Below are 22,723 nucleotides of genomic sequence, written 5' to 3'. Positions count from 1 at the left end.
TGCTCACCACCATGCCTGGCTAATTTTTGTATTTTTAGTAGAGACAGGGTTTCACCATGTTGGTCAGGCTGATCTCGAGCTCCTGACCTCAGGTGATCCACCCGCCTTGGCTTCTCAAAGTGCTGGGATTACAGGTGTGAGCCAAAGCGCCTGGCCCCATTTTTCAAAAGAGGTAACTGAGTCACAGAAACCAAGCTTAACCACTGGAGTGTACTGCTATTTAAAGATGCCTGATGACAGTGTGGTTTGAATTTGCAAAACCCAGAATAAACATGGAACTAGCTGCCCTACTCTCAAGATCAGAGGTAAAACCACTCACTATTCTTTTGCTTTCTCTTTCCCTCTCCCTATTGTGTTCTATTTCAGTTTCTTGGAATAGACTGTACTTTTTATATTACTATACTTTGGACAAGCTTCCTGGTCTCTTAGCCAAATTTTCTCCCCTCACCCAGCTGTTCGCCAGCTCTGCTTACAAGAAGAACACATGGTACTCCAGGTCCTGACGAGGTGAAGGGGTGTACTCTGGGAAGAGGTAGACACCAGTCACAACAAAAATGTAGAAGAAGATAAGCAGCAACATCAAGAGGAAGGTCATGTTCTAGAGGCCATAACCTCAAGTCAGACGCCGGCCAAACTAGGCTGATCTCCACCAACAGCCCAGTCAAGCCCACCTGGCAATCCTGCACCAAACCCTCCCTTGCACTCCTGAACCCAGTCATCTCTGAACCATGGCACCTGTCCCCAGCCCCTTCTCATCCAATAACATATCACAGGACGTTTCATTGCCTTCTTTGACCCACCAAGATTTGTTTCATATTCTTTTTTGTTTTTAGATGGAGTCTCACTCTGTCGCCTAGGCTGGAGTGCAGTGGTGCAGTCTCGACTCACTGCAACCTCCGCCTCCCAGGGTCAAGCAATTCTCCTGCCTCAGCCTCCTGAGTAGCTGGGATTACAGGCACACAGCACCACACCTGGCTTTTTTTTGTGTGTGTATTTTTAGTAGAGACCAGGTTTCACTACTTTGGTCAGGCTGGTCTTGAACTCCTGACCTCATGATCTGTCCCCCTCGGCCTCCCAAAATGCTGGGATTACAGGCGTGAGCCACCGTGCCTGGCCGATTTGTTCTATATTCTGTGTTAAGTCCTCATATTTATCTATCTTGCCCCCTGCTTTAGCTTGCAACAGTCAAATCACCTTGAGGGCCCTGACCAGGACCAAAATAATAACTCGAATTTGACGGAATTGTGCAAGGAGTTTGAGAGACCTCAGCACCCGGCAGATCCTCAGAAACTGAAGCCACACCGATTGGCCTGTTACCCCGACCAATACCACAACCTCGGGAAGCAGGGACTGTGGAAAACACACAGATTATGAGTAAAATACACCCCAAGGCACGCAGGCACAGTTGCACCTTCTTCATCTCACCCTCTTCATTGTTCCCTGGGCATTATCCCTTGAACAGCATTCTCTGAGAATTGTTTCCTATTCAGCCTCTCTATATTAAGTTGCTTAAACACTGTACTTCAACTTGTTCAGATATAAAAAGGGGGATAAAATTCATGGTTATTTAATTGGGTTGTCGTGGAGCATAAATGAGGTAATGTAAGGAAAACACTTAAAATAGTGCCTGGCACTTAATAAGTGCTCAGTAACAGGCAGATGTTCTTGTTGGCACTGACGTTGTGGTCTACCTTGCTCCTAATACCAACAACTCCTACAATGACTGATGTTTAGTTTTAGGAAAAAAAATCAAAAGAAGGAAGTTAAGTCAATTTTTATTTCTTCCTATTATTATGTTAACTTTTCTTGTCCTTTCGATTCACCTGGGCACATTCTTCATCCCACTAAAGGAACTCTCAGGATCTCTATCCTTACCAACACGGTAACAACAAAGTCAAAGACATTCCAGGCACTCTTCCAGAAAAGGGAAAAGTTGGATAGCCACTTAAGAAGGATCTCCAGGAAGAAAATAAACAAGATAAACAAAGTTGCCACCTCCAAAGTCAGCTTCAATGGCCATAGTTTGGTATTTGTGGACTCCAGCAATTCTGTGAGGATAGAGTAAAGGAGGAATAAAAGTTAAGGAAGCTGGAAACCGAATGATGGAGAATGATCACACTTAATAAATCACAGTTTTGCCCACTACTGTTCCATTTTTCTTTGAGTTTCTCTTCTTAACATTGTTGCTTCAACCTGTGAAATACAGGGAAGGACAGAATTGACCATAAAACATAGCCACAACTAATCTGTTGATATAGTCATGTCTGCCCAGCTACAAGTCACTTCCTATCCACTGTGGGGGTCACGCAGCCACTAAGAGAATACTCTCTTAATTACCCCTACCTCCAACCCTCCACCCCCACCTACTGCACTGTTATCTCAGTCCCAAAGTTCACACGAAAACAATGGGTCTTGAGAACAGAATGAAAATACAGGGCCATGAGATCTGAAGTACTTTATAATGAATGTAGAAACAAGCCAGAATCATTGGGGTATATCCAATTATAACAATAAATCACCTGGTTCTGTTAGCTTCCTTTTAAAACTTTTCCTTTCTTCCCTGTCTAAAATTGGTTTTGTTCTGCAGAGCAAATTGAATGCATACTTCCTCTCTAGAACCCTATTATTTACTAATTGCTATTCCTTAATTCATTGCTTTCTCTTTCAACCTCCTTCATCTCGTTTATATAATTAATGGATGTATGCCATGCTCTAGAAAAAAAAAACAAACTGAGATTAAAATAGGCTTAAAAGCTAAATAGAAATCAAGATTGTGGTGCTCTGGCTTTAAAGTCATCGTGATGCTGAACTGGATCCAGACAAAAAGAACAGAGTCATACTTCATCATCCCTAGAATTTTACAGAGGTTCGCCCCTTCTAAAAACCAATGGAGTTATGTTATACTTATTCCTATGCTTGTTTTGAGACAGAGTCTCACTCTGTCACCCAGGCTGGAGGAGTGCAGTGGCATAATCACGGTTCGCTGAAGCCTCGATCTCCCGGGCTCAAGAGCCTCTGGGTAACTGGGACCACAGGCACATGTTACCACGCCTAGCTAATTTTTTATTTACATTACTTGTAGAGATGGGGTCTCCCTATGCTGCCCAGGTTGGCCTCAAACTCCTGGGCTCCAGCGATCCTCCCACCTTGGTCTCTAAAAGTGCTGGGGTTATAGGCATGAACCACTGCACCCAGCACTCCTATGCTTATTTAGGCTCTGTGTTTCTTCCATAAATTTTCCTTTCTCCTACGTTTCTCTAAGATGGACAATTTTTCACATTTTAACATATATGAAATTAGGATGCTTTTTTTTTTTTTTGAGATGGTGTCTCGCTCTGTTGCGAGGCTGGAGTGCAGTGGCGCAATCTCAGCTCACCGCAACCTCCACCTCCCAGTTCAAGGGATTCTCCTTCCTCAGCCTCCCGAGTAGCTGGGACTACAGGCATGTGCCACTATGCGCAGCTAATTTTTGTATTTTTGGTAGAGATGGGGTTTCACCACGTTGGCCAGGATGGTCTCCATCTCTGGACCTCGTGATCTGCCGTCTTGGCCTCCCAAAGTGAGGATGCATTTTACAACCAGTGATGTGTCCCAGTTTAATTGGGCATGATTTTTATTTCTTAGTGGTAAATAGTGAATTTCACCATTGATGACAGCTTAGATTCAATAAAATACAAATTTTTTTCACTTAATAAATTCTAGCTCTCAGGAGCATGGGATTATATAATTAGAAAGAGCTGAGAACCACATTTGTGGCTGGAAAATAGAATGCTATCATTCTTATTCAGTTTTTGCCCTTGCAAAACAGGAACCCAAAGAAAGAAATGAAGTAAAATAAGGCTCTTGTGAAGCAGAAGATAGTTTTAAGTAGTTTAAAATAGTTTTAAGTAGGGAAGTCCAAATTACAGAGGCAGTAGCACTTTTACTCTCTGGAAAAAGGAATACTTTCATAGAAGCTAAACGAACCCAAGGAAGTTCAGAGGAATGAATAGCAGAAATTGCCTCAGCAGCACAGAATATGCAAAAGTGACTGCCTCCACTCTACATCAAGTAATGTGTCCTCTCTGAAGATGAAAAACAACTTTCTAAAATTCTTGGAATTTTTCAGGCTGCTATAGCAAGGCAAAGGAGTCTTAATGGAAATAGAGACCAGGAGCCCAGTGAAGTCTACCCAGGAATCTTAGCCAGTGTAGTGAAGTAGCAGTGAACATCTATGCATGAATATTCTTCTCAGGGTGATAGACAGTAGTCATTGGATCAAGCAAGTCAGCTAAAGATATAATTCTGCTTTACAGGGTAGAGTTCACCATGAACAGTCATCTATTTCTACTCCCTATTCTAGAAAAACAACAGTAGGTCACCTCACAGAATACCAGGTAAATTCACATTGGTTTCAAGGAGTCCAATATTATAGGTGAGAATAGTACACTGTAACAACAAACTGAGACGTAGATTTTGACATTTACACAGTTTTAATATTTTTAGTAACAATTGGCCACTTATATCTATCATGAAGCAAGAAACACTGATTTTTTTTTTTTTTTTTTTTTTTGAGACGGAGTCTTGCTCTGTCGCCCAGGCTGGAGTGCAGTGGCCAGATCTCAGCTCACTCACTGCAAGCTCCGCCTCCCGGGTTCACGCCATTCTCCTGCCTCAGCCTCCCGAGTAGCTGGGACTACAGGCACCCGCCACCTCGTCTGGCTATTTTTTTTGTATTTTTTAGTAGAGATGGGGTTTCACTGTGTTAGCCAGGATGGTCTTGATCTCCTGACCTCATGATCCGCCCGTCTCGGCCTCCCAAAGTGCTGGGATTACAGGCTTGAGCCACCGCGCCTGGCCGGAACACTGATGTTGAAACATAATTTTTTTCTTTTGAAATGGATTCTCACTCACTCTGTTGCCCAGCTGTTATCTCGGCTCACTACAGACTCCGCCTCCTAGGTTCAAGCGATTCTCCTGCCTCAGCCTCCTGAGAAACTGGGACCATAGGTGCACATCATGATACCCACTGATTCTTGTATTTTTAGTAGAGATGGGGTTTCACCATGTTGGCCAGGTTGGTCTTGAACTCCTGACCTCAAGTGATCCACAGGACTAGGCCTCCCAAATTGCTGGGATTACAGGCGTGAGCCACACGCCCAGCCAGAAATACAATTTCATGAACAGCATTAAAAATGATAATTCTGGCCCAGCGCGGTGGCTCACGCCTTTAATCCCAGCACTTTGGGAGGCCGAGGCAGGCAGATCATAAGGTCAGGCGATCGAGACCATCCTGGCTAACATGGTGAAACCCCGTCTCTACTAAAAATATAAAAACTTAGCCAGGCGTGGTGGGCGCCTGTAGTCCCAGCTTCTTAGGAGGCTGAGGAAGGAGAATGGTGTGAACCCGGGGTGGTGGAGCTTGCAGTGAGCAGAGATCGCAACACTGTACTCCAGCCTGGGAGAGAGAGCAAGACTCCGTCTCAAAAAAACAAACAGAAATACAAAAAAAGAATGATAATTCTGCAAGTTTAATCTCAAGATGATCTTCATCAGATTCTATATATTCCATTCATTTGACCAAAAACTTTATATAGCACATCAAGCCATCTCTAGGACTTTAAAAGTCAATGTAAAAAATGGTCACCTTCAGGAATACGCCCACCTTTGGGAAAAAATTGTAATGATATTATACTTAGGTTTTATTTTATTTTTGAGACAGGGTTTGCTCTGTCAACCTGGCTGTAGTGCACTGGTGAGATCATAGCTTACTGTAGCCTCAATCTCCTGGGCTCAAGTGATCCTTCCACCTCAGCCTCCCAATACACTCAGTTTTTAATTTTAAGCAAGGATTGTCTACACTTGCGATGTGTTATTTTCTGACAAAGGCTTGCAAATGAGTCAAATCTTTTTTTCTTTCTCATTTAGAAACAAAATATGAGATTTTAAAAATAAGCCAATTGATGCTTAAAGTACAAAACAGAATTACCAATATCCAGCTGTGGAAGTAGATTTTTTAAAGCCCTAACAGTTTAGATCACTTTGTGATCTGGAAAAAAAAATTCTAAGCCTAAAAAAAGTCTTAATGTTTATCATATGAATTAGTCTGTTCAAAGAAATCTGTTAATCACAAATCATTTCCCTTTGCAAAATCCCTCCTCCCTCTCTACCACAAGAATAAGCTTAATAAGATAAAATTTCCATGAGCTTGACAGGTAATTTCCAGTCTGGCAATCTACTTATCCTCTGGCACAGTGATCATGTTGCATATTCAGTTAACTGTTTTAACAAATAGAACAGTTAGTGCTATTCTATTTTGATTTGTCTATTAGATCTAGGGCAGGGGTCCCAAGCCCCAGGCTACAGACTGGTACCAGTCCATGGTCTGTTAGGAACTCGACCATGCAGCAGGAAATGAGTGATGGGTGAGTGAGCATTACCGCCTGAGCTCCATCTCCTGTCAGATCAGCTGCAGCATTAAATTCTCACAGGAGTGCAAGCCCTATTGTGAACTGCATGTGCGTGACCCTTAGGAGAATCTAATGCCTGATGATCTGAGGGGGAACAGCTTCATCCTGAAATCATCCCTCCTACCCCATCCATGGAAAAACTGTCTTCCAAGAAACCAGTCCCTGATGCCAAAAAGGCTGGGGACCACTGATCTAGGGAATCCTGTATATTTACTATTGTTTACTTCATTCCAAGGTTTAGGACTATAATCCTAGCCGTACAAGGCAAATAAATGGCAGCAATCATACAATAAAAGGCAATTATAAGTGACTTAGTTCAGAACCTTCAACATTATGAGGAAGAAATAAAACACCTCAAAGTATATAGTATACTGTACTGGGTCAGCAACATCAATTATTGTTGTATATTTAAATATCTTTGACCTCACTACACTAAAGGACTATCTTATTTTTTTGAGACAGGGTGTCACTTTGTCACCTAGGCTGGAGTTCAGTTGCACGATGGCTCACTGCAACCTCCGCCTCCCAGGCTCAAGTGATCCTCCCACCTCAGCCTGCTGAGTAGCTGGGACTACAGGCATGTGTCACCATGCCTAGCTAATTTTTGTATTTTTTGTAGAGATAAAGTTTCTCCACATTAGCCAGGCTGGTCTCAAACTCCTGAGCTCAAGCGATCCTCCTGCCTCAGTCTCCCAAAGTGCTGGGATTACAGGCATGAGCTACCATGCCTGGGCCCCAGAGATAAGCTTGTAGGGGAGTTGGACCTAGAGGCAGAGTTCTGAACTGGCTACAGGCACTGGACATTTCTGTTGAGGAAAATATCTATGTGACATAAACAGCCAAGAGCTTCATAACTATGCCCTTCTCTTAAATATTCCTCGTAGGCTGGACATGGTGACTCATGCTTGTAATCCCAGCACTTTGGGAGGCTGACGCATGAGGATCTTTTGAGCCCAGGAGTTCATGACCAGCCTATGAAACATAGTGAGATCCTGTCTCTACAAAAAAAAAAATCAACATAATTAGCCTGGTGTAGTGGCACGCACCTGTACTCCAAGCTACTCAGAAGGCTGAGGTGGAAGGATCAATTTAGCCCTGCGGGGCGAGGCTGCAACGAGCCATGATCACAGCACTGCACTCCAACCTAAGCAACAAAATGAGCCTCTGCCTCTAAAAAATAAAGTGGTAGACTTCCCCACAAGAGTGAAAATGATACAAATGAGTAGTTCTACTGTCCTTTCATCATTTCTGAGCAGTTTGAGATTATCAACAAATGAGCTCACTGATTTTGCAGATATCCTTATGTTTTGAATATGTTTCATATAATTTATTAGGGTTTAAGAATCATTTCCTTTTAAGTAATTTTTTTGGCTCAGCTAATATCTTAGTTGTACCTATCTTTCCATACTTTGTGAGCTTTCTTATTTGTACTTAAATAATCTTTCTAAATATACCTGTAAAAATGTAAATCTTAGGCCGGGCGCAGTGGCTCACGTCTGTAATCCCGGCACTCTGGGAGACCGAGGCGGGCGGATCACGAGGTGAGGAGATTGAGACCATCCTGACTAACACAGTGAAACCCTGTCGCTACTAAAAAATACAAAAAATTAGCTGGGTGTGGTGGCGGGTGCCTGTAGTCCCAGCTACTAGGGAGGCTGAGGCAGAAGAATGGCATGAACCCAGGAGGCGGACCTTGTAGTGAGCTGAGATCGCCCCACTGCACTCCAGCCTGGACAACAGAGCGAGACTTCGTCTCAAAAAAAAAAGAAATGTAAATGTTAGACCGTTCACCAATAGGCACCAATATCTTTAACAGAAAACATTAATTCAGGCCGGGCGCGGTGGCTCAAGCCTGTAATCCCAGCACTTTGGGAGGCCAAGACGGGCGGATCACGAGGTCAGGAGATTGAGACCATCCTGGCTAACACGGTGAAACCCCGTCTCTACTAAAAATACAAAAAAACTAGTCCGGCGAGGTGGTGGGCGCCTGTAGTCCCAGCTACTCGGGAGGCTGAGGCAGGAGAATGGCGTAAACCCGGGAGGCGGAGCTTGTAGTGAGCTGAGATCTGGCCACTGCACTCCAGCCTGGGCGACAGAGCAAGACTCCGTCTCAAAAAAAAAGAAAACATTAATTCAAACAAACGTCAGGCTAAACTCACAACAGAAATAAAAGTGGTCTTCCCAAGTTCAGTTCCTTGTGGATTTGTTACATTGCTACATATTACAGCTAGTTTTATGTGTCTAGATGCTCTGTATCTAGTATACTCCTGAGAGCCCTCCAAATATTAATATTTCTTTTTTTTTTTTTGAGATGGAGTCCAGTGGCATGATTTCAGCTCACTGCAACCTCCGCCTCCCAGGATCAAGTGTTCTCCTGCCTCAGCCTCCTGAGTAGCTGGGATTACAGGTACCCACTGTTTTGACGAACGGAGGCAAGATGGTGCATTTCCGGGTTTTTCATCACCAACTTTTCCCCGTGTGCGCGAGGATGCAGCTGGCGCCCGGGAAGGTGCAGACCAACCAGGCATGCGCCAGGTGATGTCAATCCGAAGAGATCAAGATTTACCTGGTGGCACCTGCGGCGCCTTCCCCCCCCCCTCCCCTGACGTGTCCGTGCCCCGCCTATTGCCCTGCCACTCCTAGAAAAGCCACTCCGGGCAGATGCACGGGGCGGGCTTCCTCAGCCCCTACCTTTGTCGGGACTGCATTAGGAACTCTGCCCGAGAGCTCTACTGGGTGACTCTCTCGGCCTCCTTTGCCGGAGGCCAACAGACTTCACCCCCGTACCTTTTTCTCTGGAGCTAGATGACCAAAGAATAAATTTGCAGTTTTGCTTTTAGCCTTGCCTACTCGCTGGTTCTTTTGTGCTCGCTCTGGTGGTCTTAGAAAAACAAATCACCCACCACTACACCCAGCTAATTTTTTGTATTTTTAGTGGAGATGGGGTTTCACCATGTTGGTCAGGCTGGTCTTGAACTCCTAACCTCAAGTTATCCAACCACCTTGGCCTCACAAAGTGCTGAGATTACAGGCGTGAGCTACCGTGCCCAGCCAATATTTCTAGATTTTATCAGTTGCATAAATCCTACTCTAGGAGGCTTAATTGTCCTTAATATGTCACAATTCAAATGACATTCAAAAATGTAAAATGATCAATTTAGAAAAAAAAATTATTCCTACCCACTTCCTTTTCCCTTTTTTTTTTTCTTGAGACAGAGTTGTACTCTGTCGCCCAGGCTGGAATGCAGTGGCACGATCTCCGCTCACTGAAACCTCCACCTCCTGAGTTGAAGGGATTCTCCTACTCAGCCTCTTGAGTAGGTGGGACTACAGGCCGTGCCACCACGCCCGGCTAATATTTTGTATTTTTTCAGTAGAGACAGGGTTTCACCATGTTGCCCAGGCTGGTCTTGTACTCCTAAGCTCCAGCAATCTGCCCGCCTCCGCCTCCCAAAGTGCTAGCTAGGATTACACGCGTGAACTGTTGTGCCTGGCCTCACTTCCTCTTTCATACAATGTTCTCACCTATTTCAACCATCAATACGATCGTATTCAAAAAGATCAGGAAGATGATGAAGTTTTTGAAGAGAGGACCTGTTGTCTCTTAAGGAAACGTACAGAGTGGAGTTCTTTCTGATTTATGCAGCTGAAATAGTAAGGGCAATAACATAAGCAGTGAGAATGAGAAAATGGAGTTTGGGGAGCAAAAATAAGTCATTAGGCAGATCATCAACAGCCAGGACAAAAATGAGTGACGTGAAAGGATACACTCAAGGACCCATTCGGCCCACAAAGAAAGAGGTGGCCTCTGACTGTAGCGCACATGAAGCCTGCTCAACAGCCTCTGGGCATGTGAAATCCGTCCTACACGTTGAGGCTTTATAGAGAAGCGCACTAGCTGGTGTTGATCTCCCAACATAAGTTTCTTCTGGCGGGAAGGATCTACAACAAAAATTAAAAAGGGATAGTGGATAAATACAAAGAAAATAGAGCAGGTAGGGTTGGGGGCAGGGATATTGGTCAGATAATGGGTCCCCCTAATGCCTTACTGCTGGTCCTTCTCTTCTCACAGCAACTAAGAATTCTGTTTGGAGTGAGAGAAAATGTACTGCTTATGATCAACACTGTCCATGCCCACAAAAGCAACAGGTTCACAAAGTCTTAAGTGTCTTTGACAGAAACTTTTCCAAATCACCCATGGCTAGTGGCTATCCTAGGCCTAAAAGTGAAAGACATGTATTCTATCTCCTCAGCTTTATTTACAAGCCCTTGATTTATCCAGTTTGGTAAACCAGAAACTAAGCCGACCTCCCCAGAATTTTCCACTCTTAAATGTAGAGGATGTGCATAGGAGTCTTAAATTTAAATTAGTGAAGAAACAGGCTGCTGACCAAGTAACTCTCTGATAGTGTGCCGCGGCACAGCTTGGCTCAAGCCTTGCAAATGCTCGATGGGAGAGAAAGTATTGATGAGACATGAACGAAAGGCATCAGCTCGGGGCAGCTGCATCTGCCCTTCTTGGTGGTAAGTGGCCATGTCTGCTAAGAAAATGTAAGCATCAAGTGTCATTTCATTCTTGGAGTTGCACCAAGGATCACAGGTCTTCTGTCCCCTCCACCCCACCCTCTTTGTCCTTAAGATTCCTTAATGTACCCACATTTAGGAACTAGAAGCAGTTGGGAAGAATAAACATTGTACTAATACTCAGGGTTTTTTTTGAAACAAAAGGGGCTAAGAGGCGTAAAGACATTGCGCAGTCGACCAAGTGGTCTCGCATCTTCACTTTGTGACGGCATTACTAATTAAAAGCCTATTAAAAAAAAAAAAAAGTCCGGGCGCGGTGGCTCACGACTTTACGTAATCCCAGCACTTTGGGAGGCCAAGGCAGGCGGATCACGAGGTCAGAAGATCGAGACCATCCTGGTTAACACGGTGAAACCCCGTCTCTACTAAAAATACAAAAAATTAGCCTGGCGTGGTGGCTGCCCCCTATAGTCCCAGTTACTCTGAACTACAGGAGGCTGAGGCAGGAGAATGGCGTGAACCCGGGAGGCGGAGCTTGCAGTGAGCCGAGATCGCGCCACTGCACTTCAGCCTGGGGTACAGAGCAATACTCCATCTCAAAAAAAAAAAAAACACCTCAATAAAAAAAGGAGCAGCCACAAGGGCAGGGGCCCGGGACTGGACAAAGAAGAATCTGGGCCCCACCTGGGCCTGAGAGAATCGGGCAATGAGATGAGTTCGGCGAGGACTTGGCCTGCCCATGAAAGAGAAACCAAGTGAAAAGAAATTGGACAAAATGTAAAAGCCTGACATTTTGAAAATGGGTTCCGTCCAGGTGTGTCCACCCCAACACTCCTTTGGGGGCTAGCTCCTTCTCTCCTCCATTCTCGCTTCTGGGCCTCACCTCAGCCCAGGTTCTCTTCGCCCACTCAGTCTTCACTTCACGCTTCCTCCTCCAGCTCCGGCGCCCCCTGGGCCCAACTACCCCTACGCAGGACGAGCTCTGGACCGCCTCCCAGCCTCACTGCGCCCCATTCCCCGCCCCGCCCGACCCCCAGGTTTCGGCTCACCCCGGGACCCAGCCCTAGCTCCTGCCCCCTGCCCAGGACCGGGCCCAGCCACACTCTCCCAGCCACTCGCCGCCTCGGCCCCGCCCCGCACTCCGGCCACTCGGCGGTTACCAGCTGGTCCCGCCCGCCCGACGCAGGCGCCGCGCAGCCAATCGGCGGCTGCCACACAGCGGCCCGAGCCGGGCTTGGGGGTTGGGACCTCGGGCTGCAGGTCCGCCTGGGCCAGACGCGCGAGCGCAGGCAGCCGGTGTGTGGTCGCGCTCACGACCTCCGCAGTCCCAGCCGAGCCGCGACCCTTCCGGCCGCCTCCACCCCACCTCGCCGCCATGCGCCTTCGCCGCCTTGCGCTGTTCCCGGGCGTGGCGCTGCTTCTCGCCGCGGCCCGCCTCGCCGCTGCCTCTGATGTGCTAGAACTCACGGACGACAACTTCGAGAGTCGCGTCTCCGACACGGGCTCTGCGGGCCTTATGCTCGTGGAGTTCTTCGCCCCCTGGTGAGTCCACTCTTTCGGGACGAGGGAAGAACGGCCGGGCTGGGCCGAGGGCGAGGGCGCGGGGAACTGTTGGGCCTACGCAGCGCCGGCGCCCTTCATTCCTGTGGGCCCCTGCTGCGGCGGGCACATTTCTCACTACCGGGGGCTGGAGGCGCCTGGCCGAGAGCAGGGGAGTAGGTGCTGATCGGCAGAAGGAAAACCCGAAGGCTGCGCTCACGCAGGGCCTCATCCTCATCCTAGTGCTCTTGCGGCACTTCCTATTTGCAGAGGGTTTAGCCACCCCTTCCCCCAGTTCAATATGTAGCTATATCGTTTCTGAGTGAGTCAGTATTAACGTTCCTCCAGTCTACAGACTAGACATCCCAAAGCCTTGTAGTGGAAGCGGACGTTTCACCAAATGCACAAGTCCTGGATCCCTAGGGTATTTACTTTCCTCTTACCTCACACTGCACAGCCATTGGTTTCTAGCCAAGGTCACTGAGTGGCTGCAGAATGGTCGTAAGTGCTTTCTTAAGGCAGGTAATTTGTCCGTCACGTGGTGTACAATTTCTCCCTTCAGCTGATCACTTACATTTCAGTACCGGCAGACACCTCTGTCCAGAAGAAAAGAGTAGGTGAACAAGAATAATTCCATCAGAATCTGTCCATATTGTCGGTTTTTGATAGAATTTTTTTAAAATGTCAAGACTCCAATGATAAAATAACCAATATTGATTAAATACTCCACTTTAGGGTGACTTAAGTGAACAAGGGTGTAAATTCCTTAGATAGAACTAGCTCGAAATAAAAATATGTTGAGGAGAAGGAAGAGCAAATAAGATTTCTGGCCCAGTTTTTTTTTGGTTTGTGTGTGTGTGTGTGTGTGTTTTAAACCTCCAGATGATTACCAGAGTAAACAGTGATTCCTTTATCCTTGGGATAGCTCTCTATATATAATTCAATATATATAATTACAGTACTTAATTTTTCCCCTCCTGGCACAGTGACCCTTGGTTTAAAACTATCTGTGTTCAAAAATGTTAGTAAAAGTTGTTTATAACTTTTATTTGCTTCAGACTCAAGTCTTCACTTCTTAGCCTCAATCAACTAGCCAAGGGTTGCACGAAAAAAAGTCCTGTAGTGAAGACCACCTGAATCAAAATGATGTGCTAGAGTTGGCAAATTTTGTTTTCAGCTTGGACAGATTTTGTGTCCAGGGCATTTCTGGGGCTGACAGTACAGATTACACATATAGATAGTTCTTTTTTTTGAGACGGAGTCTCGCTCTGTGGCCCGGGCTGGAGTGCAGTGGCCGGATCTCAGCTCACTGCAAGCTCCGCCTCCCGGGTTCACGCCATTCTCCTGACTCAGCCTCCCGAGTAGCTGGGACTACAGGCGCCCGCCACCTCGCCCGGCAATTTTTTTGTATTTTTTAGTAGAGACGGGGTTTCGCCATGTTAGCCAGGATGGTCTCGATCTCCTGACCTCGTGATCCGCCCGTCTCGGCCTCCCAAAGTGCTGGGATTACAGGCTTGAGCCACCGCGCCCGGCCTATAGATAGTTCTTATTCATCTCTGAAACTCATGTTCTCTCTTAGGAACAACTCTTCCCAATTATATAATCATGCTGTTAGCTTTGAGGGGGTGTCACTAAATTTGTAAAAACTGGGGGTGTCACTGAGTTTGTCAGATCTGAGTGATGCTTTTTACTACAGGGGTCATGCAACAATTTAAAGTAGGAATTGTTGGAGAATAGTGGGCCACTAGAATATTAATTTAAAAAAGGAATTGGCCGGGCGCGGTGGCTCAAGCCTGTAATCCCAGCACTTTGGGAGGCCCAGACGGGCGGATCACGTGGTCAGGAGATCGAGACCAATGGCGTAAACCCAGGAGGCGGAGCTTGTAGTGAGCTGAGATCTGGCCACTGCACTCCAGCCTGGGCGACAGAGTGAGACTCAGTCTCAAAAATAAATAAATAAATAAATAAATAATAAAAATAGAAAAGGAATTTTGGGGCTGGGCACAGTGGCTCCTGCCTGTAATCCCAGCACTTTGGGAGGCCAAGGGGGGGCGGTCACCTGAGGTTGGGAGTTCGACACCAGCCTGACCTTCGTGGAGAAACCCCATCTCTACTAGAAATACAAAATTAGCCGGGCATAGTGGCACATGCCTGTAATCCCAGCTACTCAGGAGGCTGAGAGGAGAATAGCTTGAACCCAGGAGGCAGAGGCTGCAGTGAGCCACGATTGTGTCATTGCACTCCAGCCTGGGCAACAAGAGTGAAACTCCCATCTCAAAAAAAAAACAAAAAACAAACCAAAAAAAAAAAAAAACAGAATTTTTTGTTTGAATTGAAAGGGGTCTTTCCTACTTGAAGTTTTGCACGTGCTACTCTAAGAACTACATATCCCATCAGGCACTGACTATCCCAAGAATTGGGTGGATCTCTGCTGTGGTGTCTGCTTTTAATTGGTTTAAAAGAAAAAGTCATCCTCCACGATGTCAGCAAGGAAGATGAGTTATCTGAATGAGCAATTTGGAGTTAAAGAGGTTTCCTGTTGAGGTCTTTATTTCTTCACATTCCACTACAGTTGTTTTTTTTTTTTTTTTGAGATGGAGTCTCGCTTTGTTGCCCAGGCTAGCGTGCAATGGCACGATCTGTACTCACTGCAACCTCCGCCTCTTGGGTTCAGGTGATTCTCCTGCCTCAACCTCCTGAGTAGCTGGGATTACAGGTGCCTGCCACAATGCCCAGCTAATTTTTTTGTATTTTTAGTAGAGATGTGATTTCACCATGTTGGCCAGGCTCCTTACTTCAGGTGATCTGCCCACCTCGACCTCCCAAGGTGCTGGGATTACAGGCGTGAGCCACCTAGCCTGGCCTCGGTATTTTTATTTATTAACATTTCAGCTGGAAATGTTTTCTGACTGCTATATTCCTTTGTACATTTCAGGAGTACTATCTTACAAGGAACAGTTAAAGAATCCTTAGTAAGAGTAAAATGGGGTCTGGTCCTGTTGTGCATGCCTATAATCCCAGCAGTTTGGGAGGCCAAGGCAGGCAGATCACTTGAGATCAGGAGTTCAAGACCAGCCTGGCCAACATGGTGAAACCCCATCTCTACTAAAAATACAAAAATTCAAAAATTAGCTGGGCGTAGTGGCGCACATCTGTAATCCCAGCTACCTTGGAGGCTGAGTTGGGAAAATCGCTTGAACTCAGGAGGCAGTGGCGAGATTAGAGACCAGCCTGGGCAGCATGGCCAGACCCCATCTCTACCAAAAAAGGACAAAAATTAACCGGGCGTGGTAGCACACGCCTGTAGTCCCAGCTACTCAGGAGGCTGAGGTGGGAGGAGAGGATCACTTGAGCCTGGGAGGTGGAGGTTGCAGGGAGCTGAGATTGCACCACTGCACTCCAGCCTCAAGGATAGTGTGAGACTCTGTCTCAAAAAAGAAAGTTAAATGGACTTTTAAAAAAAATATTAGTCTCATCACAAAATAGAGCTATTTAAGCAAGTTCTTTCTCCACTTTCATGTTTCAAGTGAAAGTGAAAGTGAAAGCTTGCTTGCTTTTTTTTTTTTTTTTTTTTTTTTGGAGACAGAGTCTCTGTTGCCCAGGCTGGAGTGCAGTGGCGCGATCTTGTCTCTGCAACCTCTGCCTCCCAGGTTCAAGTGATTCTCCTGCCTCAGCCTCCCTAGTAGCTGGGATTACAGGCATGCACCACCACCACATCTGGCTAATTTTTGTTTTTGTGTGTGTGTGTGTGTTTTGTTTGTTTTTTTTTAGTAGAGATGGGGTTTCACCATGTTGGCCAGGCTGGTCTTGAACTCCTGACTTCACTGATTCCCCTGCGTTGGCCTCCCAAAGTGCTGGGATTTCAGGCGTGAGCCACTGTGCCCGGCGTAGTGAAAGCTTTCTTTGCAGTTGATTTTGTAGACTAATATTTCCATTATGGAGTTAATCTTCTATACACTTCTAAGGATAAGAGTATCTCAATTTCTCTGGGGAAATAACACTATTTAAATGTTTGAAAATATCTGAAAATTTATTGATCAGTGTTAATATTTAATATTAAGTCCTCAACATCTATTTATGCTATAGATGTGTATGCTACCCTCTAGGGCAGTAGTAATAAATAATGGCCAGGTGCGGAGGCTCACGCCTGTAATCCCAGCACTTTGGGAGGCTGAGGCGGGCAGATCATGAGGTTCAGGAGTTTGAGGCCAGCCTGGCCAATATGGTGAAACCTTGTCTCTACTAAAAATACAAAAATTAGCCAGGCATGGTGGCAGGAGCCTGTAATCCCAGCTACTCAGGAGGCTGAGGCAGGAGAATTGCTTGAACCCAGGAGATGCAGGTTGCAGTGAGCCGAGATATGCCACTGGACTCCAGCCTGGGTGACAGAGCAAGACTCCGTCTCAAAAAAAAGTGTGTATATATATATATATATATATATATATACACTAATTTCTTTACTTGTAATCCCCACCCCCAGTTGATCTTTTCGACATCAACATTTAGCTCAAATTTTTTTTTTTCCCTTCCCAGGACAACTAACTGATTGATCCTGCCTCTCCATTGGCATCTAATAATACTCTGTCACCCCTGCCAGACTGGTGTTCCTATAAGGAAAGGACTATATCAATTTTCTTATCAAAGACACTTGATAAGGCACTTATCAAAAAGCACTTGACACATGGCACACATGATGAAGTGATGATTATTGGGTGAATATATGTTGGAATTCATTATCAACTGTCAGGTGCCATCCCTGAGGATAGATAGAATTAATTATGTTTTAATATTTTCTAGGGGTGGGTGAAAGAAGTAGTGGTTAATCTTGAAGGATCTATGTTAACTGACTCTGATTTCCCTTAAATACCACCTGAGTTCCATTCCTGGTGGATTTGAAGAGGGGAGTTTCCTCCGGCCTTGTTGAAACTCATTTTGTGGATTTGATGACCTTATGGATATTGCCAAAGTTTAAGGCAGTGTATTTTAGTCCCAGCCTTGCAGCTTACACACACACCTGGTTGCTCCCCAGATTTCTGGAGATTCTCAATCTGTAAGCCATGCATACTTTTTTTGTTTTAATGCTCCATGGGTATTTTCGATAAGCATCTAGAGTTGACACCCACTAGCTTGACCTAGTAACTATTGTATGTGAATTTTTTATCTTAAAGTGTTTGAAGATAGTTGAAACGATTAACTCATAAATCTGTTGCCTCAGCCTTGACAACTACTATATATTCAACAGAAATCTCTCTTCTGTCTCTTTATTTTCATTGCCACCACTCTGGTAGAAGCTTTTATTGTCTGCCATATGAAATATATTATCTTCTAGATGCCTTTGTTCTTGTCTCTGTTTTCTCCCTTTCTGTCAGTCTTTGACATTGCTAATTGATGTAGTGTTAGTACACATGCATGCACATTTATTATCGCAAAAGAGCCCTTTACAGTTCTCTGAATGCATCATGCTTACTGGTATTCTTTTATGTTTGCTCTGCTATCTCCCTCATCTTGAATACCCTGCCCTCTCCTCTCTGAAGTGCTAAATCCTTCAAGACCCAGATCCAGTTGTTACTCCCTTTAAAATACATTTACTATGCAATATTAAAGGAATACAGAGGATATAATGAGTAATACCCTATTTCACACACATAAGATCTTATATCACTGATTGTGAGAGGAACTATCTTGTGTCTCACTGAGAAAGAAATACTACCATTGAAACTATAACATGACTGCAAAACATATCTTAATTTCAGAAAAAAAAGTGAATCTGTGAAATACAGCGTAAGGAATACCATTTGTTTGCACTCAGTCTGAAAAACATAGCCGGTACTTTGAAGTTCCCTATGTGCCCCTTTACCATCTTATACACTCCTTTATCCTGAATTTGATATTTGTCATTTGGTTCTTTTATACTTTAATAGGCCTGTTGAAGACCTTGGAGAATAAGCTCTTATAGTCCTTTATTTTAAACAAGTTTTGGATGTACAATATTTCCAAGTCATCCATCACTTAATAAAATTACATAATTGACTATTGAACTACATCTGCTCAAGTTTCTTCTCTATTATATTATCTTTCTATTTTTGCTGTCTGTGGGGAGGTTACAGAACTCACCCTCTCAACGTGATCCCTCTGCAACCCATTGGCTTTTGAAGACGTGATGTACAGCTGGTGCTGGCTGTATATACACTGATTAGGACTTTCTGGGCAGAGGAGTTCTGGTGCTTCTGGTGGCCCTCTGGGAAAGGTATTCTAGTTTACATGCTTTGTTTTCAGTTCTCATGGCCAGGTGAACTGTGTAGCTGTAAAAAATCAGGCCTGCCATCTAAAAGACATTACAGGGTTTCAGTTACAGTTTTGTCGCCTCCGAGACGGAGTCTTGCTCTGTCGCCCAGGATGGAGTGCAGTGGCGCAATGTCAGCTCTCTGCAACCTCCACCTCCCAGGTTCAAGCGATTCCCCTGCCTCAGCCTCACGATTAGCTGGGATTACAGGTGCCCACCACCACGCCTGGCTAATTTTTGTATTGTTAGTAGAGATGGGATTTCACCATGTTGGCCAGGCCAGTCTTGAACTCCTGACCTCAAGTGATCTACTCGCTTTGGCCTCCCAAAGTGCTGGGATTACAGGTGTGAGCTTCAAAACAGCCACAATGCTGGTTTTCCAGGGAATTGTATTTTCCTCTGGGGAGTTCTATCAGAAATGGGATTATTTCTATCTTGTCCTTCATTCAGCCTCATTAATTGGTCAAAAGGGCATTAACCCATTCAACCCTCTTTAATAATGTGGCGTACTCTTTTGACTACAGCTTTCACGACTTACTTATACTTTATATTGAGAAAATAAAGCTGCCCTGGGTTGAGCCATTATTATAGAGTCAACCTCAGTCTAGAGGTAGGACCTTTACCTTCTGAGAGTTCTGGTTTACTTTAACAATAATGAATGTTGTTCATGTGATGATTTTGCTTTTGGAAGTGTCTACTAGCTCAAAAGTAATATTATAGTTTGAGATTCTTCCTAGTGAGACAACATTACCAAATTCACAGGATTAAACTGAGAATTTGGCTTTTTTAATATGTATATAGGTGTGGACACTGCAAGAGACTTGCTCCTGAATATGAAGCTGCAGCTACCAGATTAAAAGGAATAGTCCCATTAGCAAAGGTAAGTACAGGTGGGTTCTTCACTAACGAATGTGAAGTATTTTAAAAAGTAGTTTGTTACTTGGAAAAAAATAACAGTAATAAATTGTAAGATTAACATTTATTTTCTATACTCTTATTCTGCTAAGAAGAGTGAATACTAGTTTCTGGGCAAATACTTAGCTGACTTAGTTTCAAAAGATTAAAAGTAGTAGCTGGGCACGATGGCTCATGCCTGTAATCCCAGCACTTTGGGAGGCCGAGGTGGGTGGATCACGAAGTCAAGAGATCCAGACCATCCTAGCCAACATGGTGAAACCCTATCTCCACTAAAAATACAAAAATTAGCTGGGCGTGATGGCACACGCCTGTAGTCCCAGCTACTCAGGAGGCTGAAGCAGGAGAATTGCTTAAACCCAGGAGACGAAGGTTGCAGTGAGCTGAGATTGGGCCACTGTACTCCAGCCTGGTGAAAGAGCAAGACTCCGTCTCAAAAAAAAAAAAAAAAAAAATTAAAAGTAGTGAGACTAAGGAAATTACTGGCATAAGAAGTAAAATAAAATAGACCAGGTGTGATGGCTCACAGCTGTAATTCCAGCAGTTTGGGATGATCACTTGAAGCCAGGAGTTTGTTCCCTGGGCAACAAAGCAAGACCTCATCTCTACAAAAAATTTAAAAAGCTGGGTGTGGTGACTCACCTGTAGTCCCACCATCTCAGAAGGCTGAAGCAGGAGGATTGCTTGAGGCTGCAGTGAACTATGACCATACTACTGGACTCCAGCCTAGGTGACGGAGTAAGACCCTGTCTCTTAAAAAAACAATCCCAGTACTTTGGGAGGCCAAGGCACGCAGATCACTTGAGCCCAGGAGTTTGAGACCAACCTGGGCAACATGGCAAAATTCCATCTCTACTAAAGATACAGGCAGGCTCCCATAGTACAAGCTAATCAGAGGCTGAGGTGGAAGAATTGCTTAAGCCAGAGAGGTTGAGGCTGCAGTGAGCTGTGATTGAGCCATTGCACTCTAGCCTAGGCAATAGAGCAAAACCCTGTCTCAAAAAAAAAAATAGTAGTAAAGTATATGGTAAATAAGAATTAAAGGTCAAATATGGAAAGCAGAAGTACAGCTGTAAAGGCTAAAATAATCATTGAGGCTGGGCATGGTCGCTCATGCCTGTAATCCCAGCACTTTGGGAGTCTAAGGAGGGTGGATCACCTGAGGTCAGGAGTTCGAGACCAGCCTGGCCAACATGGTGAAACCCCGTCTCTACTAAAAAATATGAAAATTAGCCATGTGTGGTGGCAGGTGCCTGTAATCCCAGCTACTTGGAAGGCTGAGACAGGACAATCACTTGAACCCAGGAGGGTGGGGGGTTGCAGTGAGCTGAGATCATGGCCACTGCACTCCAGCCTGGGCGAAAGAGCAAGACTCCATCTCAAATAATCATCATCATCATCATCTATGAGTAAATGAGTTCCCTAAACTGCCATATGATAATCACAATGATGGGAATATGAAAATGATTTGAGGATATTGATGAAAATGTAACCAAATGGTCAACTGTAAACTTGTATTTGTTTTTACAATTAAAGTAATGCTTCTAGAATGTTGCCATTCTGTAGTAAACCCGTAGTTGTTCTAGTCTAAAAGTTCCTACTTCTGCCAGCCTCAAATATTTCATATATAAGGCTATTTTTGGAAACTACTTTTAATCCTATCAAGCAGCTTGCCATAGGAAAAAAAATATTCAATCACAGCCGGGCACTGTGGCTCACGCCTGTAATCCCAGCACTTTGGGAGGCCAAGGTGGGTGGATCTCCTGAGGTCTGGAGTTCAAGACCAGCCTGGGCAACATAGTGAAACCCCATCTCTACTAAATTTACAAAAATTAGCCAGGCGTGGTGGCGGGTGCCTGTAATCCCAGCTACTCAGGAGGCTGAGGCAGGAAAATGGCGTAAACCCGGGAGGCGGAGCTTGCAGTGAGCTGAGATCTGGCCACTGCACTCCAGTCTGGGCGACAGAGCGAGACTCCGCCTCAAAAAAAAAAAAAAGAAAGAAAATTGTTTGTGTATTTTGATCTTTAGGTTGATTGCACTGCCAACACTAACACCTGTAATAAATACGGAGTCAGTGGATATCCAACCCTGAAGATATTTAGAGATGGTGAAGAAGCAGGTGCTTATGATGGACCTAGGACTGCTGGTAAGGATCCTGAATTGCATTCTGGAAACTAATGTTAAGTACCTTATTCATTGTAGTGGAAACATAAAAATGTGTTTTTCTACACAGTGTACTTTCAGTCTTAAAAATTCCTCATCTAAAAGGTCAGTTAGTTTGGTGGTAACAAAAGACCTCTCTAAATGAACAGATTATATAAGTAATACAGAAAATACACAAACTTGATTTATAAGGTCAGCTCGACATTTTTTCATTTTACAAATATTTATTGAGTATTTGTAATGGCATATTTAGAATATGCCAGATATTCTAAATATACTAGGTGGTTGGTATTTATTGATAAAACAGACAAGGTCCCTACTCTTGTGAAGCTTACATTCTGGGGGATGAGGGGAAGAAGGCAACAAACAAGTTTTAAAAATATAGATGAGCTGGGTGCAATGGCACGTACATACCTATAGTCTTAGCTATTCAGGAGGCTGAGGTGAGAGGCTGTCTTGAGCACAGCCTGGGCAATATTAGTCCCCATCTCTAATAAAAAGTGTGGGCTGGGCCACTGTGCCCAGCCCACACCTGTAATCCCAGCACTTTGGGAGGCTGAGGTGGGCGGATCACAAGGTCAGGAATTTGAGACCAGCCTGGCCAGCATGGTGAAACCCCATTTCTACTAAAAATACAAAAATTGGCCGGGCGCGGTGGCTCAAGCCTGTAATCCCAGCACTTTGGGAGGCCGAGACGGGCGGATCACGAGGTCAGGAGATCGAGACCATCCTGGCTAACACGGTGAAACCCCGTCTCTACTAAAAATACAAAAACTAGCCGGGCGAGGTGGCGGGCACCTGTAGTCCCAGCTACTCGGGAGGCTGAGTCAGGAGAATGGCGGGAACCCGG

The 22,723-nt window shown here is 44.9% G+C and overlaps 2 protein-coding genes and 1 long non-coding RNA gene across 3 annotated transcripts in view; 1 reads left to right on the top strand and 2 right to left on the bottom strand.

Annotated features, from left to right (window-relative positions):
* Positions 1–12,384, bottom strand: part of CATSPER2 (cation channel sperm associated 2) — a 19,869-nt gene extending 7,485 nt beyond the window's left edge. The window contains 7 exon segments of the mRNA XM_033190344.1: positions 474–598; positions 1,195–1,350; positions 1,876–2,048; positions 9,975–10,043; positions 10,218–10,391; positions 10,841–10,990; positions 12,023–12,384. Coding sequence (XP_033046235.1) covers positions 474–598; positions 1,195–1,350; positions 1,876–2,048; positions 9,975–10,043; positions 10,218–10,391; positions 10,841–10,990; positions 12,023–12,350 — 1,175 coding nt within the window. The 5' untranslated portion in view covers positions 12,351–12,384.
* LOC117070773 lies at positions 5,695–7,043 on the bottom strand. The gene is made up of 2 exons (XR_004432044.1): positions 6,998–7,043; positions 5,695–5,789 (listed from the first exon to the last, which is right to left on the bottom strand). It is a non-coding gene; the product is annotated as an uncharacterized LOC117070773 (long non-coding RNA).
* The window catches only part of PDIA3 (protein disulfide isomerase family A member 3), a 25,029-nt gene continuing 14,498 nt past the window's right edge, over positions 12,193–22,723 (top strand). The window contains exons 1-3 of the mRNA XM_033190317.1: positions 12,193–12,515; positions 19,597–19,675; positions 21,739–21,856. Of these exons, the coding sequence (XP_033046208.1) occupies positions 12,349–12,515; positions 19,597–19,675; positions 21,739–21,856 (364 nt within the window). The 5' untranslated portion in view covers positions 12,193–12,348. The remainder of the gene's footprint in view (positions 12,516–19,596; positions 19,676–21,738; positions 21,857–22,723) is intronic.

This window comes from Trachypithecus francoisi, unplaced genomic scaffold (genome assembly GCF_009764315.1).
Source record: "Trachypithecus francoisi isolate TF-2019V2 unplaced genomic scaffold, Tfra_2.0 Lachesis_group3, whole genome shotgun sequence".
Lineage (NCBI taxonomy): Eukaryota > Metazoa > Chordata > Mammalia > Primates > Cercopithecidae > Trachypithecus > Trachypithecus francoisi.
This window is presented reverse-complemented; position numbering and strand designations above follow the sequence as displayed.